The following is a 27,810-nucleotide window of genomic DNA, read 5'->3' as shown; positions in this document are numbered from 1 at the left end:
TGCAAAAGACAGGATGTCTGTCAGAACTTTGCTTTCCATCTTTGGTTCCAAAGTTGCAGTTTCCCAGACAAAACTGGATGTGTATTTGGGGGGTGTTTTCAAACACACAGATCCTCCTCCAAGAGCAAGTTGCAGGTGTGTTGAGGAAGATCTTTGCCCAGATTCATGTAGTACAGAGGTGTCAAACTCAAGGTGTTTAGATCTGGCTTGTGGGGCGCCCCTGAAAAAAATGAAGAACAGGCCCGCAGTGCCTCTGCCAGTGGAAATGGAGCTCGGGAGGACCACAGACAGCCCTCCCAGCCCTGTTTTTGGCCAGGACAACCTCCTGCAGTCCTCTGCCAGCGAAAACAGAGCTGAGGGGCCTGGTTTTCGCTGGCAGAGGGTTGCAGGAAGCCATGCCGGCCAAAATCAGGGTCCTAGGGGGCCACGCACAGCTTCCCCGAACTCCATTTTTGCTGGCAGAGGCCATGCCCCCCCACCCCGCTGAGGTCAAACACAACCCTGATGCGGCCCTTAATGAAATTGAGTTTGACACCCCTGATCTAGTGCATCAGTTGTATCCTTTCCTGGCTTGATAGTGCTTTCTCTTGGGACATAGGAAGTCAACCTCCTGTGTTGTGGTCTCTGCCCTCTGCGACAGCATTCTGCTGGCATTTCAAACAGCCCTGATCCTGTCATCCTTCGAATGGGTCTTGAAGGCCAGGTTTTTCTCTGAGCCCCAAAAGAGGTTGGAGTAAGTGCCCATTTAGACTGAAGTGGTGTGTGTGTGCGTCTATTTTTCTTGATATGTCTTTTGTTTCTTTTGTTGGTCCTGTCGACTATGGTTTTATTTTTAATTTGTGTTGTCCAGGGTCACTGTTGACTTGGGTGTCCATAGAAATCTAAATTAGAAATAAACAAGGATCTAAAACCCTTGCTGAGATTTATGACTTTTGGAAAGTAATGTGATATTGGGAACAGAGAATTTTTTTCTGCGTGTGTCTGCATTGAGATCAATCCTTTCAAGAGATTGTTTCGGCTTTCTTTGACTGTTGTTGCATTGTGGTCCGTTTCTGTCTTGTTGTAGCTCATACTTTCTGGAGCGGATAGGGGAGAACACAGAGATTTCTTTCCTTTGGAAACATGTTTGTATAAAACCACAGAGCAAGTTGTGAGTACATTCGTGCACATGTTTTATTTCATTGCGGTTAGAGAAAAGATGAAAATCCCACCTACCAAATATCTCTGTCTCCAGCCTTGATCAATATTGGATATGAATCTGAGTGTGTTGGAAAGCTTGAATGCGGTTAAAGATAGATGGAGCCAGCAGAGCTTTGCTTTTTTAAGGTCATGCTTAGAGAGCAAAGAATTTTAGAGAATCAGCTGAGGAGGAAAGTATTTTAGTCATTCAACAATACAAAAAGCTATTTCTTTTAATCACACTGAACTACTTTAGTAGCTATAGTGAATCGTTGCATGGAAAGAAATATGTTAATATGAAAAAGTGCAAATCCCCGATACATTTGCACAAGTCACTTCACCAAAGAACACTTTAAAAAAAAGTTTGGTTTGTTTCAAAGTAGGGGGAAGCTCCTGCATGGAAATCTTAAAGTATGCAAATTTAAGGATCATGCGGGCAAATTTCAGGGAATTTTGAGTAAAGTAAATGATATCATACAAATACTTTCTGTACTTACATACATTTCAGTGTCTCTCTCTCCCAATTGAGGTGTAGGTCTAGTTGAAGAAAAGTAAGAGAGAGAACCATTTGTTTTTCAAAATGATATTATTAATATTAGCATTATTATTACTACTACAATAAGGAAATGCAAAGGAAAAAAAATCTCACATTGGATAGAAGTTGAATAACAAGTATAAATTATAAGTATTAATAATACATAAATAAAAATATACGGAAGCTTTCCGGTAGCACATTTCCCTTCTTTTTGTTTATTTCTCCAGAGAAATAACAGAGAGAGAGGGAGGGAGGGAGAGAGAGAGAGAGATGTTAAGCATTAAACATTTATGTTAAACATTAAAGATTATTGCTACATATATTTGAATTAATATTCCAAATGTCTAAATTTTCTCTGCTGATATAATATAGTGGGGAATTTTTTTTGCTGGCTAAACTTCTGTTATGGATATACATCGTCAATGAAGCCATTGCTGCATGTTCCCCAATTTTGGTCCTCCAATTTGACATCATCAGCAAAGTTTCTTTTTTCCAGTGTTGTGCCAAATTTGTTCTTGCTGCCATCAGAATATGTTTTAATAAATTCTGCTGATATCCATTTATATTTTTTTCTGGAATTCTACTTATCTGTAGATCACGTTCAGAAAGGAGAGCCAGCTATTTCACCCCTCAGCCTCTTCCCTATGCATGATGGCAGCTGTATGACGTCATCCCAGAAGTGGGCATCATGTTGGAACAGCCGCAATTCATTGCAGCCAGTCCCAAAATGGTGCTCAAGTCTGAGATGGTGACACAGCCTTGGTGTCAGAAGGCTGCTTTCAGCTGCTTTCTGAAGGAGATCTACAGAAAAGGTACATCCCCAAGACACGAGGAGGAGGAGGATGGGGGAACCAGCGTGATGAGATGCAGGCCCCAAACCTGGAAGAACCTAGCAGGCTGGTATGGGGGAAAGATACACAGGTGCACTGTAGCATCCCTTCAGTCGGTCATAAAGTGGGTGGATTGCCAAGTGCGTAAATTTTATTCCTATGACTGGAGCGGTCCTGCAGCGGCTGTAATTTTCAACAGGCCCCTCCTAAACCTCTTTGTTCAGCTCCCTCATAATTTCAAACGGTCACTGAGTGAACAGTCATAAGTCAAAGACTAGTTGTATTTCTTTTGAAGATTTGCATCTACTTTATCATACAGTTTTAATTTATCCCATCTGTTTTGTAGTTCAATCAATTTATATATACACCCTGACAAGTGAGCTTGATTTTTTTTATAAATATTTCAAATTCTGTCAGTTTCCTCAACGTCTGTCTTTTTTTGAGATGACTTTTTATTCTTCCAGCAATTTGTAAGTATGTTAGTCATTGTACATTTCTAATAAGCAGTTGTGCCTTTAGTCTGTTTCGTGAGTCTTGATACACTATATTGGCATATGTGATTGCATATTTATTGCTATAGCTGTCTTTGAAATAAAATGTGTTTGATAGTGAAGCTAATGGAGAAGTCACCAGATTTACACTTGTTTTTAAAAAACAAGAGATAGAATTGTTTCATTCACCACATTAATTGTCCATAAACCATGTACGACTCGTCTATGGATGGTACTATATTATAAATTCCTGTTTCTGGTAGGCTGTCACCTGCTAAAGTTGGTTTGTTTTGTTCAGTAATTTTGTAGACTAAGCAGTTAATGCTATTACCATTTTATTACACTTTGTAATTATTTTTTATCACACGTTGAATCTATTGTTTTTTATTTTAAACTTCTAAGATGCTATTCATTAGAAAGACAAGACTCAAATGTCAATATCAGTAAAAAATAATATTTCCTGTTTTATCAAGTCATTGTGTGTTTTATGGTAGATTTCATTGGAAGAAATTATATCTGGTCTTGCTAACATAGCTATTCAAACAGTTAGTTCCAGCACGTGAAATTGTATTTTTATTTTTTGATAGCATTAGAATATCTTTTCCTATTTGCTTTCATAAACCCAAAAAAAAAAGATTTTTCTGTTCTAGGAATCTAATAAAATATGTTGATACCAAGGTGTTTCTGTTCTTTCCTATGTGGCATACTTCTGTTCCTTGGGTTTATTTTGACTATTTTCTATTCATGTAGACATGAACAAAATGTTCTTTGCTTGACCTAATCGAGCTGAGAAATGTTCTACTGACAAGCTACTTATCTGTAAACATTTTTAATCTTTTTTTTACTCTACTGCCTTTGAGATTATTTAGCAATAGAGTACTTTTAAAATCAACTTTTTAATGTAAAAGTCTATAGTATCATAGCCTTATTAGACATCTGTCCTTTTTTAGATATTCTAGTCAATTGTTCTATATTGAACACAATATACAATATTTTTTATTGAGTAAACACCTGACCATATCAAAAAGCTCTCCAAAGAATTCACAAAACACAGTAAAACATATTCATGCTCAATTTGTTTTACCATGTTTCCCCGAACTCCCCCCCCCCCAAAAAAAACAAGCACTTAGCTTTATTTTCAGGAAGGTCTTATTATTTTTGATTATTCAGGAGGCCTCTTAACCTTGGCCCACGGCCCATTGATCACCTGGTCCAGAGAGGGCTGGAAGTTCTGTCTGTGTTTCTGATACATTCTTGCCAGCCCTAAGATCACTGTGCCTGCTGCTTTTTTGCAGCCGCCACTAAGAGAAGGGGCGTGGTAGCTAGGATTTGCAGGAGTGGCCCCCTTGAGGCCATTCCACGGGGATGCCAGGTGTATGTGGGGCGCTTGGGGCATGTTCCCCCCTTCTCCCCCAGGAAATGGTGGGGGTAGGCTGAGCATGTGTTTAAATATTTTAGGAGAGGGCTTATTTTAGCACATGCGCTCAAAAGCCCGATTGGGCTTCCTATCTGGGGAGGTCTTATTCTTAGGGAAACAGGGTAGGTAAGCTATTTTCTTCATAATGGCCTTTGATATGAAAATTGCAGCCTTTCTAGTAATATGCAAATTCACTCCCTATAAGAGGTATGACTCTTTATCCTGATTATCCCAATCAATATTTCTTAATTTTTAAACAGAATTCCAAGTAAATATCCATGTCCCCAGAATATTGTTTGCATTCATACAAGATATGTATGATACTTTCAGAAGCAGGTGCACCACCTATACAGCTTTTCTGCAAATACAACTCTATGGCAGGGGATCCCAACTCCATGGGCCATCTGTTTTAAAGAAAGGGATGTCTAAAATATTTTGGGAAACAACATTGTATATTTATATTCTCTGTCATAAATCTGTATTGAATTTCTTCTTACTGAAGTGATCACTGATTCGGATGTTTATTTCTCAGCATATGCAGATGACGATTCAAGCTCTTCAGGACGAGCTGAGGATCCAGAGGGACCTGAACCAACTTTTCCAGCAAGACACCAGCAGTAGATCCAGTGAACCGTTTCTGACAGAGCTAACAGAAGAAAACTTCCAACGACTTCACACCGAGCATGAGCGTCAAGCCAAGGAACTCTTCTTGCTGCGCAAAACCCTGGAAGAAATGGAGTTGCGCATCGAGACTCAGAAACAGACCTTAAATGCTCGTGATGAGTCCATTAAAAAGTTACTGGAAATGCTGCAGAGCAAGGGATTGTCTGCAAAAGCCACCGAGGAAGATCATGAACGCACACGAAGGTTGGCAGAGGCCGAAATGCACGTTCATCACCTGGAAACCTTACTAGAGCAAAAGGAAAAGGAGAGCAGCTTGCTCAGAGAAGTGAGTTATTCACATAATCCATCTAATCTTGCCCAGTTCTTTTTCTTCTTCTTTTATCTTTTGATAGGAGCAAGCACTTGCAGATTTTTCTAACCAGTTTAAAGCAACAGACATCTTAGTCTGGAATCTAAACTTATTCTGACCTCACATATCATTTGATAAATTTTGTGTGTAGGAAGTTGTGGATGTATCTGGGAATAATATCAAAAGTATCAAAAAAAAATTGGAAGCTGAAATTTGAAGTTTTGGGTTGTGAATATCCATTTATGTTTCCACCTGGATTCAGACATGGAGAGGGTATGAGTTAAGAACATGTCTAAAAACAAAATAAGCAACATATTTATGAACTTTACTTTTTTGTTCTTTAGGAGTTCATTTTTGAGCAAGAAAAATACTGGGAGCAATCAGGAATTTATCCTATCCTTATATAACAGCAAATCTATTCTGTGTGTTTATAAATAGAACCTACCTGAATCACCACAATCTGTACATTATTCTTTTATTTGACTTTACTGGGAAGCTGTAAATGATTGTCTAGTTCTATTTAGAAAACCAGAAATCTGGGCAACAATAAAGAATGACAGTTCTATAGTTTCCATAAAAACAATTACTTTACTATAAAGGATGTTTGAAACCATTTGTTGTTTTGCATCATGTTTCAAGTGGAGTAAGCATTATATTCTTCATTGATTTTCATATAACTTTATGGTTAAATTTATAAATTTAAGGCAAAACAGCTCAGTTATTTTGGACAGAACATATTCATATAAACAAAATCAGACATCATATAACGCTCAGAGGCTTTCTTATAGATAAAACTTGCTTTCCAAATTTCTTTCGTAGATTAAAATCATATTTACAGCAAATTAAAGTCAAATTATGTAAGGAAATCTGACAGCTCTATGGGAGGTATACAGGTATGTAAGAGGGTACTGAACAGTCTAACAATAAAAATATTGAAGGAGACTTTTGAAGAATGGAATCAGAAAATAACTCAATATCAACAATGTCAGTAGTGGGGTCTGCTTCTCTGAACAGACTGTATCCAAAATATGTTATTAAAGAAATGTTAGATGTAGAAAAAACATATCTGACAAAATAGAGATGATATTGAAAGTGGATTTACAACTTACAGTCTAAGAGAATGTTTTAGAAAAGGTACATTACAAACCAGGAAAGTGACTTGAATAATTTTCTACTGAAAATTACAAAATAGCAATAGCAATAGCAGTTAGACTTATATACCGCTTCATAGGGCTTTCAGCCCTCTCTAAGCGGTTTACAGAGTCAGCATATTGCCCCCACAGTCTGGGTCCTCATTTCACCCACCTCGGAAGGATGGAAGGCTGAGTCAACCTTGAGCCGGTGAGATTTGAACCGCTGAACTGCAGATAACAGTCAGCTGAAGTGGCCTGCAGTACTGCACCCTAACCACTGCGCCACCTCGGCTCTAATAGGCTTCTTAAAGCTTTGAAGAATTCTTTGTGATAGGACAAAGAAGAAATGAAAGTGTACAACAATATTTAAATGAACTAAAGAGTCCAAAAGTACAATGAAGGAATATAAAGTTGGTTTATTTGATCAAGAATAAAATAAGACATGTTACTCCTGGCTCCTGAATAGATTTTCAACTAACACCAGGATTGAAAGATAATGTTTTATGGATTTGTTCAGAGGTAAGAGATGATGAGATAAATGTTTGTAACCTTAGAGGTGCTGAAGAGTCATTAAAGTTGTTTCTACTTGTAATTAATTTTGGAGGCCACTTCTTTATATATTTCTTTTCTGTCTTTTATTAGATCTTTTCTTTTTCTTTTCTCCCCCTTGCACTTTTTACTCTTCTCTAGTTTTTTTCCCTTTAGTCTTAATGCTTACACTACACATATATTTAATACTTTATGCTAATATTTAATGTGATTTAATATTTCTGGATGTTTCATTATGAAAATTACTATAAAAATGGGAAGAAAAAGAGTGCATGATTTGTTTGTCATTATTCTAATCCAAGAATAATTGTGGTCTAGTGCAAAACAGTTTCTAGTGTTTTAGTCCAGGCATTTTCATTTTGCTCCTTCTTAACTACAGAGCAGGGATGTGGTGGCTCAGTGGCTAAGACGCTGAGCTTGTCAATCAGAAAATTCAGCAGTTTGGCGGTTCAAATCCCTAGAGCCGTGTAATGGAGTGAGCTCCCGTTACTTGTCCCAGCTTCTGCCAACCAAGCAGTTTGAAAGCATGTAAAAATGCAAGTAGAAAAATATGAGCCACATTTGGTGGGAAGGTAACAGCGTTCTGTGCACCTTCAGCGTTTAGTCATACCGGCCACATGACCACAGAGACATCTTAGGAGCCGAGGTGGCGCAGTGGTTAGGGTGCAGTACTGCAGGCCACTTCAGCTGACTGTTATCTGCAGTTCAGCGGTTCTAATCTCACCGGCTCAAGGTTGACTCAGCCTTCCATCCTTCCGAGGTGGGTGAAATGAGGACCCAGACTGTGGGGGCGATATGCTGACTCTGTAAACCGCTTAGAGAGGGCTGAAAGCCCTATGAAGCGGTATATAAGTCTAACTGCTATTGCTATTGCTATCTTTGGACAGTGCTGGCTCTTCGACTTCGAACAAATGAGCACCGCCCCCTAGAGTCGGGAACGACTAGCACATATGTGCAAGGGGAACCTTTACCTTTAACTACAGAGCACTTACGTCAGCTGCACTTGAATTGTTTTGATGAACAGTTCCTTGTTATCACTGTGGAAAGAGCTGTCGTCATCAGTAACTAGGTGGTTGCTACTCTGGGAATGTAGGAGTATTGCTGGCACAGATGCTTTATCAGCTTGTTGAATACATAGCAGATTGTTGCTCTTATTTATTAATCCTGTTTTTCCCCAAGTATTTTGTCCTTCTGGAAGACGAAAGTTTGATAAGATCATTGCTAATAGGTATTTAAAAATTTTAAAGTTCCTTTAGCTATTACTTTTTGAGTATGCTTTTTTGCGGAAAATTATTGGCATGGAAGTTCACTGTAGCTGTTTCTTGTTTGTTTAAAAAATAATAATAACTGTAGCTGTACCAGGAAAAAAAGTGGAATTGTTTACCTATAATACTTTTTCTGTGAATCCCAGATGTTTGATGCTGTTGTGTTTAGGTACCTACTTAATATTTCTTCTTCTTAAAACAGGAGATGCACCGTCGTTTTGAAAATGCTCCTGATTCTGCCAAAACTAAAGCTTTACAGACTGTTATAGAAATGAAGGTAAAAGAAACCATTTTTTCTATCAAATGGAATCGTTTTTCTCTTTTTATTTTTTGAATTTTCACTCTGACATGTTGTACAATGCACTGATTCCTTTTTAGCACCTCTGCTATTGTCAGGAGAATTTTAAGAGTATTGTATAAATGTGCAGAACTATTTATATCTGGTTTATATAATGTTTATGAAATGATATAGCTCTATTTTACCTATTGTCATACTTGGCATCATTAATTCTTTTAATGTATTCCTATTTTGTTATATATTCTAGATAATTGTTCATTTCATAGGAAGAACTTTAATATAAAATAGTTTCAATAACAAGGAAATAATTGTTATATTTGAAACAGAAGAAAAATATTACAGAAAAAAATTAAGAAATAGTACATTTTTTTCTAGATGATGTTCCATTCCTTTTGAAAGGTCTTGTATGTCAGCATAGCTATTTTCATTGAATGTACAGATAAATACTTCTGACCGTGTTGCTGAGATGTAAATGTTTTTCTGTTGAAGGATTTTTTCTTATTTGCCTCCAAGTTCTCAGTGTATTCCCTGTGTTATTTCTGGGTTCAAAATGCCACTTTCCATTACTGTATATCTGTTTTCTTTTTAAATTGTAGATGTCTGTGGAGATTTTCAGTCATCCAGGTCAAGGTTGTCCCAAAGGTATTTTTTTCAAAAGGTAATTGAACTTTCTTGTTTTTCCCTTGAAGATGTTTTGCTTCTCATCCAAGAAGCTTCTTCAGTTCTGAATCCTTCCATTCACCACCATTCAGTCAGAACTGAAGAAGCTTCATGGATGAGAATCAAAACATCTTCAAAAAACCAAAAAGTCCAGTTGCCTTTTGAAAAAACACCTTTGGGTTAAACTGTAGATGCTTATTTGATTACATGCTGCAGTTAAAAATTATGTATAGCACAATAATACTACAGGGAGAGGTTTCTCAGACATAGTCCCTTAACTCAAATGTTGTTAGCAAAATATTGGCATTTTTTGAGGAAACTAAACCATTGTTCCATGTATTTGAAGGATTCTAAAATTTCTTCTATGGAACGTGGACTCCGAGATTTAGAAGAAGAAATCCAAATGTTGAAATCAAATGGTGCCCTCAGCACAGAGGAACGTGAAGAAGAAATTAAACAAATGGAGGTGTATCGTAGCCATTCCAAATTTATGAAAAACAAGGTAATAACTAAACCGTCTATGTTAAAAAAATAGCTTACAATTTCCAAAAAAACCCAAAGTCATTCATTAAATCACAGAATATTATAAAGGATTGGTGATCTATCTTCTCTACTAGAGTTCTTTCAAATTAAGTGAAAATACTTAAGCAAAGCTGTAAATCTATGTAACTGTAATTTTAGATTGGTGAACCAAATTTGATTTAAGATGTAGAAACCAATTTAGGAAAATTGAATTGCGTCAACACAATTAAATAAAACTGTGTATTGTTCATGCTCTGGTAAAATACTCAAGGGACATTTGCATAAATGAAGGTAAACAACTGTCCATGATATAACAAAGTATCTTGGAGAAAATGATGACTTTGAAATTTCAGACACATAAGAGTAAAAGATCTCAAAAGGTTACAAGTGGCCATGCATTACCCATGCTGATCAATATAAATGTTTTTAAAGTCTGCTTAATGTCAGAGAAAAAGGAGGAAACACCCTGGGCTTTCTTTGAAAAATGATGAAATTGGGGTCTGCGTTATAGTTGCTTATATGCTAATTACCTTTGGGCATTAGAGTAATCAGATCAAAATGCATAGCATAGATTTACTTGTCTTATTTATGTAGCTTCCAATCAATTGATATGGTTCTGATTAAAATATTAAACTGAGCTGAAAATAATGAAAGGAAGCCAACTAGAAAATCCAAAAAGTTTTTTTTACAAGATTATTGTTTACAAGACATGGGTGAATAATATGGTTACTTGATGCCAAAAAGATCTATCTAAGACTCCCGGGAGGGGCACAATTTAGTAATTCTATAGCTGAAGTGCCATCACGTGCTCCCTGGAAGGTATCTGTCTCTCATCGCTTAATGAAAGCACCCCAAAAAAATAGGTCTTCCCAAAAGCATTCTAATGGGTGATTCTGCATTAAATCTAGAAATGGACTGGGTACAAATGCAGCAAATACAGTGTAATATAAATGGAAAAGCACTTTAGCAATCTTGTTTCCTTATTTTGGATCAACTGCAGTTTCCAGTTTGTTTTCAACAGCAGCATCATGTAATAATACGCATCACAGTAGTCTATAAAGAGGAGATAAAGTGTGATAAAAATTACCAGATCACCAGAATACCAAGGATTGATAGGCATGTTTTACATGACGTCATCTAAAAATGTGTGAAGTACGATAGTTGTTGCAATATGAGTTTAGGGGAAAGTAGTTATTCTGAGAAACTGGTGTTTAATCATGGTGGGTCTGCTAGCTGTTTTATATGTTTACTACGCTTTGCGTTCAAGTAGCAGCAGGTTAAGAGGAAAATATTTTGCTCTAAATGTAAAAGAATTAACAATGTCGTGGCAGGTAGAGCAACTGAAGGAAGAGCTAAATACCAAAGAGGTTCAAGGGGAGGAACTGAAAAAAAAAGTGGCCGATTTCCAGACAGAGGTCTCTGCCGTAAGATTGAAGTTTCTTTATACGGCACCGCTCTGCTTAGCTTTCTGGGATGGCTTACTTTCCTTCCTTTACCCTCTGCAATGCTAAAGAGCAAGAAAACTAACAGTTCTGCATCTGTCCTCATTCACACCTGGTTGATATATTACAATGTATAATCTACTCCTTTGAACACCCAATATTAGTTGCTCAGCTTAAAAGATCACTCCAGTTGCATGCATTGTAATCTTAGCGCTTAGACAGAATATGAAAGGAAATTGTCACAGCATGATTTGTATCTTTGAGATGCATGTATGAAGTTTTTGAAACGAATAGTAGAGCCTGCGTGTTCTAATTTGAGCTAGCAGAGGTAATCTTGTTTTAATAAGGTTGCATAGTTTTAATGCGCTGTTAGGGGCACAAATATGAACCTTGTGTTGCTTGAACTTTCTGGAATGATGCTTTTTACATATCATGCATGGGCACATTTGATGTCTTCCATAGTTTCTATGATTTATTGTATGCAGCAAATTCAATTTCTAATTCTAGTAAAATGCAATTCTCTGATATATATCTAAAAGAGGGATTTTACCATTTGAAAATGTATGAGTTAATCTGTGGTCTTGAATCCATTCTGGACTCCTTTACAGGTGGAAAAAGGTTTTGTAGAGTTTTTTTTGTTTGTTTTAAATCCCATCTTTATTATTTTATAAGTACCTCAATGCAGCAAGCATACTTACCATATTTTTCAGACTATAAGACGCACCGGAATATAAGACGCACCTCGATTTTGAAGAGGCTAATTAAAAAAGAAGTTTTTGCACTCTGCAGGCCTCCCAAACCCTCTGCACAGCCATTTTGGTGAAGGGGGTGGGGTTTCAGGAGACCAAAAATGCTGTATTCAGTGTATAAGACGCGCCCAGATTTTCACCCTCTTTTTGGAGTGGGGAAAGGTGCGTCTTATACTGCGAAAAATATGGTAATACTCCTTCCTCTTCCTATTTTCCACAAAAAACTTTGTGGTGTGTTGGACTAATAGAGAGCAACTAGCCCAAAGTCACCCAGCTGATTTTCATGCCTCAGGCAGGTCTGGAACTCACAGTCTTCTGGTTTCTGGGCCAGCACCTTTACCGCTACACCAACATTTGTGTGTTTGAGAAGTTTGATTTTTTGATTTTGAAGGTTTCTGAACTTTGTATCTTCCTATAAATTTTACCTAGTTGTCATGTTGTGTAGGAAATAGGAAACTATTGTGTTTTTTATCTTAAAAAGTTAGGTCTTAAGGCAAAAATGAAGTTACACCTGTCTTTAAGATCAGGTATAGATAGTATTTATAACAAAGGAAGAGGAAATACTCTTTTTGGCATCTTGATGTTACTATTACTGTAGAACTAAATATGTTTTTAAAGAGCTGGAAGCATAATAAAGGATAAAAAGACTTACTGTATATTATTTAAATTCCTTCCATGGGCTGGGGTCAGCAATATGATACCCACAGATATGAAAGCATATTTTGCCCTCAAAAGATTTTACCCAAAATGATGGAATGAATTGAGATTGCTAATCTTCATCAGATATTGACTTTGTTGCTCCATTTTACTGCATGAAATTTCATGAGATTTTAATGTTCTTGTATGAAATCTAGCAAGATTTTGCCATTTTCACATAAGGTTTTGAAAGATGGCCAGCATATTATAAGGCTTTAGCTACGCTTCAACTAGTAGCTTATTATCTCTAAGCCTTGAAAATAACCTTGAAAATGAACTGAAACTGTGTTTGCCCGTGTATGTTGCTCTGGTTTACATTTATATTTTATCTTGCATCTCTTGAGGTCTGAGGAAGAGTATAAAACTAAAGTGAAAAAAGATGTGAAGTACCATGTTTCCCGAAAATAAGACAGGGTCTTATTTTCTTTTGACTGCCGAAATAAGCATTTGGCCTTATTTTCAGGGAAGTCTTATTTTTGAGGTGCAGGAGGCGATGAGCGTGGTCACCTGCTGTGTTGCAATATTTTCGAGGAGGGATTATTTTAGCGCATGTGCTCAAAAGTCCGGTTGGGCTTATTATCCGGGGAGGTTTATTTTCAGGGAAACAGGGTAATAATAATGCAGACATGTAATATCTTCTAGTGATAGTTTTCATCTGAACAATTCCCGCTCACTAAAAACCAGGATTTCTTTTCCTGCTGTTCACTTTTGAATGCTCAAAGAAAAAAATCTTATGCTACAACTAATTTCCTTGGTATTTGGGCCTTTTTCAATTTTGGCTTTTCACAATTGTGAGGCTAGTGGTTATAAGAGAAGCTGTTTACTGCAACTTTATAGTCTTATGATCTTCCTATCAAGGAGTTTTCTTTTAGGAATGCTTTAGTCTCTTTTCCTCAAAAACTCTTTAAGCATACACAAAAGCATGCTTTTTTTTAGGTTTATTATTCCTTTATTCAGATTCCTTGAGCTGGCTTGATGCCGTACCTTTGAAATTGCTGGAAATGTGGTGCTAAACTGGAATGAAGCAATTTCCATAATGCTTTTGAATGCATTCTTGCCATTTGATAACACACATTCTCATACTTGGTTCTTCCTATAGATTGGTCAAGTGAAGCAGGAACTATCCCGGAAAGATACAGAGTTGCTGGCTTTACAGACAAAATTGGAAACCCTCACAAACCAGTTTTCTGATAGTAAGCAACATATTGATGTACTCAAGGAATCCCTCACAGCAAAGGAACAGAGAGCTGCCATCCTACAAACAGAGGTAACAAACATATCCCTAATACTGGGGAGTTCTTCACGATGATGGAATTATTGGGTTGGGTTGTGGAATGTGCATTCCTTCTGTTTTTTCCCCTTCAGTTCTTCTAAAGTTTCAAGGAAAATCTGTGATTTCCTAGTTCCAAACTTGAATATCTCTTTAAATCATAAGAAAGAATTGAGAAAACAGAGAATATGGTCTATTCAGCAGTGCCCACTAGTTAATCTATAAACATAGTATGAAGATAATAGTTATCTCCCATTGTTTATCACTTGCAGCTGGTGACAAACTCTAGATCTCTGTGATCCCTGAATATTGATAATTATCTTAGTTTTTATTAAACGGAAATTCCAGTCTCAATTATTGATATTAAATGAGGGCAATCTATCATTTGTTATCATCCATAAGCTTACCTTTCCTGATGTGATCATTTAGGTCCCAGTGAGAAGAAATAGTTTATTTTCATCCAGAGTTAAAACTGGCTCTCCATTCCTACCTCTATTTTGTGTTCTTTAATTAGCGTACAAGACACTCTGTCCTGTTTATCAGCTATTAAACTTGTTTATATCTGCACTGAAATTAAGCGTCATTAGTTAGCTTCCTCTCAATCAGATTGTGTTATTGTGTTCCAAATCCTCATTTCAGGTCGTAGTAGAAGACAAATGCTGTTTAATTTAATTGCTCATATAAGACATTTAGAATTGACACTGAAAGAAATATGCAATGCTTTCACATTGGAAAAGAGATCATTTTAATTTGCAACTTGCTGTCAGTCTTGTAATTAAATATGTCAGAACCAATACAAATACAGTGCTGAACATTTTTCGCTATTGCTTTTCCAGTTCTGTGCAACATTTTAAAGTCTTGGCTGTATGCTGCTTTATCTTTTATTTACAAATGCAGGAAGTGCTTGATTCATGGTCACAGTTGGGACCAGAATGTGGATCATTGAGTGAAGTAGAAGTTAAGCGAGTTGACACATTAACTGCTTCGCTCAGCAACCACAATCCTGGCACTCTTGGTTGTGGTTGCTAAGCAATTGTACGGATTGTTAAGCAGCTGGAATAAGAACCATGGGGTTCCTTGGGGATACAGGAGATCCTGTAAGGTTCAGCTCAGGAGATGAAAATCCTCCCTGCCAAAATCCAAGCAGGATTTTCAACCCACGAGCAAAGAGACACTCTTGTGCCGAATCTCCCAGAGTCTCCCTTACCATGCTGACTCTGCTTGGATTTCATCTAACTCTTTTGTCTAGAGCAGTGATGGCGAACCTTTTAGACACTGAGTGCCCAAACTGCGCGTGTGCATGCCCACACTGAAAGGTGCGCGCATGCAAATGCTTGCATGTGCGGACATGCGCAACACATGTGTGCATGCACAGGACATGCACAAATGCACAGCAGAGACCCAAAGACCAGCTGGCTGGTGGGAGGCGGGGTATCCCAACACCGCCAGCGCAGCAAGAGGTGAGATCTTTTTCTTTTGTGAGCTTCTGTTTCATCATTTGCAGGGAAACAGAAGCTCACAAAAGAAACGCTACGGAGATCTGACCTGGGGTGACGGTTCGCATTCCAGCAGAGAAGGCTCTGTGTGCCACCTCTGGCACATGTGCCATAGGTTCACCATCACGGCTCTAGAGGTTGACTGAAAGAGCTGCACGCTGAAGGAACTCAGCTTCCCTCTGTGCATGGTAAGGAACTCCTTCATGGGGATGCAAGAACAAAGCTGAAGGATTTCGGACCCCATTTCTGGACTCCATCGAAGGAGTTCAGCTCCCTTCCATGCATGGAAGCAAATTCCTTCAGTGGGGTGCAGGAACACACATACACACACACACACACACACACACACACACCATTTCAATGCCCTCCAAGGACTTAAGCTGTCCTTGGAAAGCAGCTCTTTCAGCCAACCCCAAAGATGAGAGAGAGTCCTCTAGGCAGGAGACAGCAGCTTGCAACCTTATCTGGCAGCTTTCGCACTGACATTCTAGGGAAGGTGGCAGAAAACATTAGTCACATGATCACTTGTAGCGGGTGACAAACTCTAGAAGCTCTTTCTCATCCCTCAATATTGATTCTCCACCATTCAGCAAGGGCTAACAAGTTGCCAAGCACCTGGATCCTAATCATATGACCTTGAGTTGTGTGGGGGAAACATTTTGCAATGACCTGGAGTGCTTTATAGGCTATAAAGCACTCTTTCTGAGGCCATTGTAATTCTGGATCATCATTATATAAATAGTCATAAGTTGAGGACTACTGGTATGAGTAAACGGTACACATAAAGTTATCAATTTCATTGATTAGGATTCCGGTCTTTAAAAGAGAGAAGTTTATTTACAAAAGTCCTTTAAACTTGACATTGAAAAATGAATGACAGGGAATTGGTTATTTGGTTCTATGTTTTAAATATATCAATATATTAAATATAAGGGGGGAAATCAAGCATTCTTGTGGCTTTTACTCTAACAGTGGTATTGCCATTGGCTAAAATGTTGCTTTGGAATGTATTTGTTTGCCATAGATGAAAAATACGTTCTAGCAGACCATGTGTACTGAAAATAATACGTATAGGTGTTGGTAAAACTTCCATTACATTTTTAAATGGGAAATGTTCAATATAAACATTAAATAACTGTATATGTATATTTGTGTCTGTCTATGTTTGTGTGTGTAATTGCTTCCTTATGGCTAACTAAAGTTATATATATTAGCCATAAGAGGGCGCCAGTATATTAGTTATTAAAATTTGTCTTCTGTTAGAATCATCAGAATAAGATTACATAGATTGCAAATACCTAATTGGGAAACAGTTTGCAAAATACGAAATGATCATTTTCATAGCTGTAAGTTGAATTCTTTCTTAGCAGTTAAATAATTCACTGCTTTGGTTCTGAAAGTTGAAACATCCTAAATTGACAAAATTTTAAATTTCAGGATATTTTTACCCATTAATTTATATTATTATTAAAAATGCTTTTTTTTCCTAACATTAATTTGATTTACAAAATTTACAGTGTCCTTTAAACGTTTAGCCTAACAATTTGCAGTTACCTAATTAAAAACCTAGCCATTTAGCAGTTTGAGGAGGGCTAAGACAATCTTTGTATAATCTCTTACTGAATATTTCTACAAAGAGTCTGAAAGAGAAAACAAAAACTGTACAGGAAATTGTATGGTGAAAGTTAAATGGAGAGAGCTTCTGTGAAGCATAATAATAAAAAAATGGTCTGTAATGGTATAAGGAATGGAGATGACATTTCTTAAATCTTTATTACAAATTATTTTGTGGTCCCAAAAATATATACTTTTTTGGCCTTTAAAGCAATATGGGCTTCTGTTATTTAGTACATAAATATGTATCTTCAGAGAGAACATGAATTAATAACAGCTGCCAGTATGTTTCTCATTTGCCAGTGGCCAAGAAATTCAATATGTTTTCTGCATATAATGAATTTCTTTGGGGTAATTTATGAATCAGTGATATGGATTACCACGGATACCATTGGATTTATAATTTTTTATAAATGTGGTATGTTTTTATGTGGTACGTCTGTTTTGTTTTAAGTTGCCTAAAGTTGGCAGTGACTTTTGTAACAGTGGTCTGAAATACAAAATATCTTGAGCTTGTTTATTCGGAAAGGCAAATAGGTAGAGAGGATATTGTAGCAAGTTTGAATTCGAGAAAAGAGGCTTTATGAATAGGCCAAGGAACTTAGAATATTTTTTTTTAAATAAAGCAAAATATAAACCAACATTTATTTTGGAATAAAATGCTTCATCTATATTTAATTTTATTACTATGCATGTGATTCCTTTGGCTTACAAGAATATTGTGCCAAATAGTTTTCTTAAAATACTTTTTGTTTGTTTTGGGATTTTTAAAAAAATGCCAGTTATTTGGCCTACCCCTTACCAATTCAGTGTAGAAACATGAATTCAGTGCCCAAGAAATGTATCATTTTCTCATGTGAAGATATTTACTAACATCCCAGTTTTGTCTTTTCTGCACATATAAAGTAATTTGATATTTAAATAAAATATTTAGGATACTCACTGTGATTTTGAATTTGAATTTTATATATGCACATGCGTTCATTGTATACCGCTAATTAGAGAAGTATTCCTTAGTTAATTACTTCCTGTTTAGCAGCCATTTGAACTTACCTGTATATTTGATTACAGCTGTCTAATAAATCCCTGTTTGCCTGATATACACACAAGAAACTGTAGAAAATAATAATTTAGCTATATTGTCAAGGAATCTGAACTGCAGTGATAGTAGAGAACATCAGTTTGATAGTCAAAATTCACTACTGTACCATACAGGATAAGAAGAACATTCAAAGATACGGTTTATTCCAATTTCTAGTATAATAAGAGACTTTACCCTGTTCTTACGAACTTAAAAAATAGAATTTGGTCATTCCTTTCTCAAGTTCCTATTTTTTTAACCACCTCCATCCCTAAATCAGTTTCTAACACCAATTCTTCATCATGTATTATTTGTTAATCAAATTTGTAAAGCTGCCTATCTATCCAGTTTAAAACATCAAAAGTAAAAAAAAGGAAAGAAATCCAGGTCCAAGGCCTCTCATTAAAGAAACAAAGTACCTATGCTACACATCCTCACTGATGTATTCAAATTAGCACCCTGGCCAATACCTGGGATACCTTCATGATCTTATGAAAGCCCAGTAACACTGGAATTGTCCGTGTTTCTGGGGGAAGACTTTTCCAGGAACTGCTTCCTAGGATCTATCAGGGGTCAATACCTCACTGAGGGGACCAGGAGTATGTGGATACCATTACAGCAAATAACCTGGCCCCATGCCATGTAGGGCTTGAAAGATGACAACCAATACCTTGAATTGCATCCAGCAGCAACCTGGTCAGCCAAAATATGATCACTGGGTGGCAGTCTGCGGACACAATAAGAAATAAGTAGGCCTTCCCCTCCTCCCAAATTGCCACAGGTTGGTCCTTAATACAGACCTTTATCTGTGCTTAGTTGGAGTTGCTTCTCTTTCTCCAGCAGTTCTATGGATGGCTCTTTTGTCCCTTCATTCCCCATGGTATATCTGAAAATCAGAGACTCCGTGGGTCTCCGATTCAAGGCCAACATTGCTTGCTCATTTTAAATTGTGGCTTCAGCAGAATCATATACCATAGCTATAAGAACTACTCTAAGCTGGGTCAGACTGAATAAATAGGTCAGTGATGGCAAACCATTTCGGCACCAAGTGCCAAAAAGGGAGCACATGCGTGCGGCACCGAGTGCAAAAAAAGAGCACTTCATGCGCGCTCGTCTGGGCTGCGACAAGGAAGAGGAGCTGCCCAGGGGGTATGTGCACACCAGAAAATGAACTTCCAGTTTCCAGCACGCGTATGCCAGCAAGTCTTCCGGTTACTGCTGCGCACACCCCGATCATCTGGCCAGCACGCATGCTCATGCCGGAAAATGGAAGACCAGTTCTTCTGGTTCCGGCACTGCTGCACACACAAAGACCAACTGATTGTTGCCTGTGCATCTGAAATCTAGATGAGGAACGGGCGACGGGCATGCCAGGTGACATGACTCTGTGTGTCACTTCAGAGTTCAGCATAGGTTCGCCATCATGGAAATAGGTCCTTCTCCCTATAGTGGGGAACAGCAACAGAGAACCCCCAAGTCCAACAGGGAGAGATCTGCCCTCTCGGTTTACTAATTCTTAGAGAGGAAGAGAAGATAAATACAGTACACATGGATAGATCAATTATTTGTTAGCAGTGTTTACTTGCTTAAAATCATTTTAATGAGAAGAAACTGGGTTTTTTTTCCCATGTGACTGAATTCAGGTAGATGCACTTCGATTGCGCTTGGAAGAGAAGGAGGCAATGTTGAACAAAAAGACTAAGCAAATTCAAGAGATGGCTGAGGAGAAGGGAACTCAAGCTGGAGAGATTCATGATCTCAAGGATATGCTTGATGTGAAAGAACGCAAGGTTAACATTCTTCAAAAAAAGGTAGGCTTACCAAACATTGTTTTAAAAACTGAACTCTTTTTTATTTTCACCAGAATGTAACACTAGCCTCAGCTGTAAAGTTGTTTTCTGAAGCTCTTGACTGAGTCTTCTTTGACTCTAGTAACAATGAACATATTTATACCAATCAACTTATTTATAAAACCATGATAATTAACAATGATTCCTGTGCTAAATTAAGCAGTACATGAATTGTAATCAATATATGGATAAGATATCCATCTGATTAGCCTCAACTGTATTCACTGTAACACTCATTAATGGAGTGACAGATTCTGCATTACTTGCTAAAATGATTATGCAATCAGCATAAACATATATGATATTTCATGCAGATTATGCAAATCACACATGTAGGTTTTTCAAATAATAGTCTAGAACTGTTCCAGTTTTTAATACTTATACTAATAATAGCTTATTAGTAACGTTGACTATCACTAAGTGTTGTATTTTTTTTATTCTTGATGAATGAATTTTATTCTCCTTATGTACACTGAGAGCAAAGACAAATTCCTTGTGCATCCAATCACACTTGGCCAATAATGAATTCTATTCTATTCTATTTCTTTAGTTGTAGAAGCAGTAATTTCATACTTATCTGGAGTGAATATTTTCTATTTGCAGAAACTTTTAACAAATGTGTCTCCCTGCTCACTTGTTTCACAACACAATTGAGAGTATCAGTGAAAACATTCTATGAGCTGTTTTGTTCTTTGATCAAGTTCCTACTAAATGATTATCTCAGGATAATTTTGTTATTTTTTCTTGCTGCATAAGTACTATAGTTTGATAGGGCCAAAGCACAGGGGCTTTTATTTTTTAAAAAAAATCTATGGATGCTTACCACATAAAGCCCTAAGTTAATACTTATGGAAGCATGAATTAAGTACAAGTTAACTACAATTTTGTTAGACATTTATGAACTAATGATACTATATTGTATAATATCTTTTTTATTTTTGCTACATATAGAAAAGCAACAGTTTCAATGTCTATATAAACAGTGTGTTGTCTGGTTACAGTTAGTTTGGGGGGGAAAAACCTAATCAAACAAACTAATTGTTCAAACTATATTGCATAATAATCAGCCTGTTTCCTTCCAGATTATTTGGGTACAACCCCTCCTTCTTCAATAATACAGACTAAAGTAGCAAGGAATCATGAAATTATAGTTCAAGCATCAGGAGAAACCTATGCTTCAAATACTTAATTGAGCAAAAAGTGGAATATAAATTGAACAAATAAATAAAGAGATCCTAGATATTTTGAGCAGTTCTCTTTCTGTAGCACTTCTCTTATTCCAGTCTCCTCAAATAAATGGTTAGAGTTAACCAGGAGAAGTCTGGGAAAAATGGTTTCATCAAGACATACAAGGTCTTAGCTACAAGATGTTTTAAGATTACCTCTTGAGTATTGTAACTCTTCCTTGCAGTAGAATGAAAAAGAAGCTTTAGTCATTTTTACTTAACTAATTCTCATTAAATTAAAACATTATTTGAATATCAATATCAGTGTCTCTTTGTTGATCTTAAAGTGCCTATCAATTATATTCAGTAATTAGTTTAAGTGGGCAGGATTTTCTTTGTAAGAGTGCTAGGAATTATATAAAACATGCAGAAAGCTTTTTTTTGCTTACTGTTATTTCATGTTATTATATTTGCATTCTACTATATTTTAATATATATAAGCATTACAGAACCAAATCATTATTGACATTCTTAAAAATGTGTTAAGACTGTTTCAGTGAAGTCTGTGAAAGACTTCCCGACTGCTATTTATATGAACTACTTGCTAATATTAATTGAGAGAAAACAAGCAGTGTGATAGCTTGTACAAGAAATAAAATAGATTTATAGGCTAAAATGTCCTACAGAGCTTGTATGCCTATGTTACGAGCTTTACTCTAATTTTAATAGGTCCTCTTTAATCTTCTTCCCAGAGTGTGTAAGAGAGAGACAGAGGACACAATGGATTGATGAAATATGCATACTGTCTCCATTACTTTTAGATAGCTGAGACAGTTTTACATTTTAAACTGATTTAAATAGGTATTTCTATTAGAAAGAGGTTGTATTTTTATGGCTGTATTGAATGGCATTTTTAGTTTGTTATTTTATTGGTTTGAATTGTACATCATACTTCTATTTATTTTTAAAATTAAGGCGTGCGCACACACACAAACATCCAGCAGTTTTTTTTCCAGACAGAAGGATAATTTTTTTCTCTGATCTCTTTTGTGTAATCTTTTCTGAGGTTCCTACAGCCCAACCATCAGCCCTCCATCAGTATGTACAACTTTTTCCTGTGTTTTTTTTTTTAATTTTCTATCCACAAAAAATTAAATAGGACAGTAATAGCTGATTAGACATTTCTCACATGCAATTATGATAAATGCCATTCTCTGAAGAATTTCCCGTGTGGATTTGTATTACAGATTTCTGAACTTTGTAATAAATCATTGACTTGGAAAATAGAATTGATGTTTCAATTAAAGTCAGTTTGGGGACATGTGTTAAAAGCGTAGAGATTCCCGCTTACTTGCTGGTACAGATCCTAAGATCAGACTTTCTCTATATGCCTGTGAAGACCCTTCATACTTACTTTTATTACTATGTTTCTATTATAGCCCACCAACTGATTAAAGATACATGCCCTCGTCTTCTGCTTGTTTAGTTACTGAACTGAAAATGAGTTTGTAAGACTTAACATTAACTACAGTTGAATTAACTGTTCGTTCAGTTGGCTAATAAAATATTGTAGCTTCCAGGGAGATAGTAGTTGGTCACTGCAGCAAAATACCTTGGAACACTTTAAATTCTTGACAAATACATCATAAACTTTAATGGAAAGGAAATCCTCTAAATCCTAACCCTAACCCTTTCCTGAAAGCCATACTTCTGATACCATTAGTTTCTCTATTCAGAGTTAAGTGGGATAGGGGTAGGGATAGGGATGGGATAGAATTGAATTGAATTCTTTATTGGCCAAGTGTGATTGGACACACAAGGAATTTGTCTTCGGTGCATGAGTCCTCAGTGTACATAAAAGCTATAAGTGATAAATCATGATCATAGTCATCATAAAAATGCATTCCTCATAAATCCTAAGATACAACACAGTGATAGTCATAGGATATTAAATAAGCAATCAACATAAATCATACTAGGAAACTAAATAAAACAATATAAATCTTAAAGATACAAGCAACAAAGTTATAGTCATAAGTAGAAAAGGAGATATGTAATAGGAAAGATGAGAAGAATAATAGTAATACAGCCTTACTAAATAGTTTGACAGTGTTGTGGAAATTAGTTGTTTAGCAGAGTGATGGCATGGGGAGGGGGGAAACTGCCCTATTTGTTCTGGTGTGCAATGATAAGAAAGTGCTTTCTTATTCAGACACGCATGGGTCCTAAGTGCATCATGTTTTTGGAGACAGAATTGAGCTTGAGGCCAAAGGGTTGGGTTCAGTTACATAAAGGCAGAAGAAGCCTTAGAGCATCGGAGGTCTTCCTGTGTTCCTCCTTGTTGCCCCATCTCTAGATTCTGCACAATAGCAATAGCAATAGCAGTTAGACTTATATACCGCTTCATAGGGCTTTCAGCCCTCTCTAAGCGGTTTACAGAGTCAGCATATTGCCCCCAACAACAATCCGGGTCCTCATTTTACCCACCTCGGAAGGATGGAACTGCCGAACTGCAGAATTGCAGTCAGCTGAAGTAGCCTGCAGTGCTGCATTTAACCACTGCGCCACCTCGGAAGCATAACGTCTGGACTTAAAAAATCTGAATGACTGTTATCAACAAGGAGAACTTTCTGTATCTAGTGGTAGTCTGGATTTTTGCAGGTCAAACATTGTGGCTGAATCACAGGACCACAATAAAAATAATGGCCAAAGAGAGTAGTGGCTATGAGATCTATGAGAAATAATGGCCAAAGAGAGTAGTGGCTATGAGAATAGCAATTAGGATTAGGATACTGAGAACTCTGATCCCTAACTGTGGTCCCTGAGTTTTATGTTCCCTGTCCTTCCCTTTAAGATTGAGAATCTTCAGGAGCAACTAAGAGACAAAGAGAAACAAATGAGCAGTTTGAAAGAAAGAGTAAAATCCCTGCAAGCTGATACCACCAACACTGATACAGCCTTGACTACACTAGAGGAAGCACTTGCAGAAAAGGTAAGTCTGAAGGAAAGGAGATAACATTATTTAAAGATGTTGCCTTCATCCCTGTAGACATTTGTTTGAGAAGTAATTCTCTTGTGTCCTCTTTCTTTTAATTTATTGGTTGAAATGAAGAAAATTATAAGTGCATACCATGGCATTAACAATATAATACAAAGTTATTAATCCTGGTAATGATTAAAAAATAAAGGAAAAGGGGAAAATTTATGAAACAAACAGACCCCTTCCTTCCTCCAAGTCGAAGGGGAAAAAATGAATTGAAATAATGACATTGTCAAGGTTGTTTATTCAAGTGGAATCTTGGTGTCCATAGGATTTTGATGACTTTAACATTAAATAATGAAAATAATCTTGCATAACAATTTTAGGTTCTCACTAGACCAGGAGTCTCCAAACTTGGCAACTTTAAGACTTGTGAACTTCCAATTTCCAGAATTCCCCAGGCAGCATGGCTGGCTGAAGAATTCTGGGAGTGGAAGTCCACAAGTCTTAAAGTTGCCAAATTTGGAGACCCTTGCATAAACAATCAGTGACCTGTTGGGTCATTGTTTAGAAACGTTTCCTTGCCAGATTCTTCAATATCATAAACCATGGCAGTTTCTAATGTATTGCATTCACTAGAAAAGTTCTTAAAAATTCAAGGAGACATTCAGATATGTACGTGCTTTGCAAGTTGCCCGTCTTGACCACAGAAAATGTTTATGATATTTTGTTGAAAATTACTTATGATCATTTTATGACATAAATGTTTTATAACATTTGCCAAATTTTAATTCTACTGGAGTCATGGGTCCCAGATATTGGACACATTCTCTAAATTAGCCCATTTGAGGTGCCTTGGTTCAAAAGGTTTTACCCTGATTTTGCCCAGTCAATAAGCAGAGACATGAAAGTTTTTGTAGTATATAGATTTTTCTGTAAAGAAATGGTAAGTATTTTATATTAGGACTCAGCCACCTATACCACAAATTGAATGCTAACTTCTTTTGCTTTCCCTTTACCTTGCGGAAAGAATTGCAGGTAATTAGTGAATTTATAAATTTGTAAAAGGCTGTTTCAAAGTAGTCAGTGATGTTTTTCAATGTTTTAAAAAAAAACTAGAACTGTTATCTTTCTGCAATTGCTTGTTTTAATGGTTCTCATATATAGCAAAGCCTGATGCCTCCATTGTGAAGCCTCTTTCTTAGCAATTTATAGCATTATGTTGCATTCTTTGTCATTTTTGTTAATGTTAGTAATGCCTTTTTCAGAAACAACGAGTGCTGTCTCAATTCTTAGTTTCTGGAAATAAAAATCCTTGGAAGTTTATTTAATAAATTCATTTATTTCAAATGTTGACCATTTAATGTTTTCAAAATAAAATGATTACAAGCATTTATTTAAAATCAAATTTCTCTATATCCTTTAAAATCCAGTAAATTGAATTTAGCAAAGCTTGTATTCTGAGTGAGACAGGAACTCTGAAATCAACCATGTTTATGTACATTCAAAAGATTACGTTTCTATGCAATAATATTCTGTTTTTGCCAGGAGCGTACTATTGAGCGACTCAAGGAGCAGCGTGACAGAGATGAGCGAGAAAAACAAGAGGAGATTGACAGCCATAAAAAGGATATAAAAGACCTTAAAGAGAAAGTCAGCATCTTGCAAGCAGATCTTACAGAAAAGGAGGTTAATATTAAAGATGCATATATACATTTTGGAATTGCAACATTAAAATGGGATTGGAATAGGCTCCTGAGGTCCGTTTTCATTGGCAGAGGGTTGCAGGAGGCCGTTGCAGCCGAAAACGGAGTTCAGGAGCCCGTTTTTGCTGGCAAAACACTCAGACCAGTTGTTACACGCTCAGAGTGAAACGTGCATGTTCTAAAAGTTGCTTTGAGTTCCAAACAAATCATGCTGTTTTCTTCGGTTCTTGGACCAAGATTTCAGATGGTATTTTCAGTGTTTCATGTGAGATCACTTTCAGGATGTGTTGCCTATGCCTTGTGATCTTTCTTTTTAAAAAAGAAAATCCATCTAAGCTTATGTGATAGCTGCGAACATCCATAAGCTATAACAGAACAACAGTTGCTTAAGTCTATGCCTTAAGCCTGAAGAGCCATTGTGTATTTTGCACTATTGTTAGAGACAATCAGGGCTCCACAACTGAGTTATTACAAAAGCTCCTGAGTTGCAAGTTGTAAATGCAAGGACCACTATTATTACAATACTTAAGTTAGTATAGTTTAACTTGCTAATGAGTTGTAAATTGATGGAAATAAATGGATGTAAAAGCTTGAGGCATTGGTTTGTTTTGTCTTTTCCTTATTTAACATTAATGATATGCATGAAAGAATGCAGCAGCCCACAGAAACCCAAAGGAGAACACAAATGTGCCAAGACCAGCAGACCAATTGTTTTTTGCTGGGCTTTAGCTTGTGAGACTGAAAGAGCTACTGCTTGCAGTTGGTTCTTATTGGGATTTTTAAAATAAAGTTATTACTTGGTTAATTTTTTTCTGCAGAATGGATGACAGACACTGATATTTGTGAACCTTGGGTGAAAAATTAGGAAAGGAAAGACTTATTCCAAAATCTGTGGTTTTCTATAGCCAGAATACATGAAACATATTTTTTTTATTCTGTTGAAATGGTTGAATTGCTTCTATATATATTTCACTGGAAAATAATCCATTTAGAATGTTTTGGGAGAAGTTTTATTGTTCTAAAATCAAAACTAATTATGTTTCCCATTTTATACACCTTTATGCATTCTACTAGATGAAACAAACCTTTATGTTGTAAAAAGGAACAATTTCTCAAACTATTTTTTGGATTTCAGCATATTAAAACTTCAATGCATTTAATATGTTTATTAGTCATGAAAGTTCCTCCCAAACTCCTATCGCTTATTTAAACAAATAGATAGCTATCACACTGAAAAAGAAGTGGTGCGGTGGCCTAGAGGTGGAGCTCTTGCCTCATAATCAGGAGGCTGTGAGTTCAATCCTAGGTAGAGGCAGATATTTCTCTCTCCGGGCACAGTGAGAATATATCTGCTGAACAAAACTCCTCATTGGCAACAGGAAGGTCATCCAGCCAGTAAACACTGTGCTAGCTCCATTCAGTTGTTCAGACTCCACCCCGCAAAGAATTATGGAGCCGTTAAAATATGATGATAGTTATCACACTGAAAATAGTATGATAGCTATTTTTAAATCATATGGCCCTTAAATGAGTTTTAAACATTAGTAACTGTCTTGTAACTAAAAACACTTCAATTTTGACTCTAAAAATAGTACAGTATATATGGAAAGGAATATAGAGTTGAATTGAATTGAATAATCCATTATTGCAGTATGGTATTCAAGCCTATGAAAGAACACAATATTTGAGAATGAGAGCAATATCTGTTGACACATTTATTGTCTTGTAGACTACACTCCTGGATTTGAAGGAACACGCCTCTTCATTAGCATCAGCAGGCTTGAAAAAAGACTCTAGACTGAAAACATTAGACATTGCTTTGGAGCAAAAGAAAGAAGAATGCCTGAAATTTGAATCTCAGCTGAAAAAGGTAAATGTTATATACATGTCTCGTCATAAATGAAATTG

At 36.6% G+C, this 27,810-nt stretch overlaps 1 protein-coding gene across 5 annotated transcripts in view; it reads left to right on the top strand.

The window, feature by feature from the left end:
* LOC116511140 (ELKS/Rab6-interacting/CAST family member 1) overlaps positions 1 to 27,810 on the top strand; it is a 158,348-nt gene that overhangs the window by 16,615 nt on the left and 113,923 nt on the right. For 2 of the 5 annotated variants that reach the window (XM_032220979.1, XM_032220982.1), the window contains exons 3-11: positions 4,985 to 5,401; positions 8,575 to 8,649; positions 9,677 to 9,832; positions 11,184 to 11,276; positions 13,839 to 14,006; positions 19,844 to 20,011; positions 24,071 to 24,208; positions 25,745 to 25,885; positions 27,632 to 27,772. In XM_032220979.1, coding sequence (XP_032076870.1) covers positions 4,985 to 5,401; positions 8,575 to 8,649; positions 9,677 to 9,832; positions 11,184 to 11,276; positions 13,839 to 14,006; positions 19,844 to 20,011; positions 24,071 to 24,208; positions 25,745 to 25,885; positions 27,632 to 27,772 — 1,497 coding nt within the window. The remainder of the gene's footprint in view (positions 1 to 4,984; positions 5,402 to 8,574; positions 8,650 to 9,676; positions 9,833 to 11,183; positions 11,277 to 13,838; positions 14,007 to 19,843; positions 20,012 to 24,070; positions 24,209 to 25,744; positions 25,886 to 27,631; positions 27,773 to 27,810) is intronic. The other 3 variants (XM_032220981.1, XM_032220983.1, XM_032220980.1) reach the window with 2 other exon arrangements.

The sequence above is a fragment of the Thamnophis elegans genome, chromosome 7 (assembly GCF_009769535.1).
Source record: "Thamnophis elegans isolate rThaEle1 chromosome 7, rThaEle1.pri, whole genome shotgun sequence".
Taxonomy (NCBI): Eukaryota; Metazoa; Chordata; class Lepidosauria; order Squamata; family Colubridae; genus Thamnophis; species Thamnophis elegans.
This window is presented reverse-complemented; position numbering and strand designations above follow the sequence as displayed.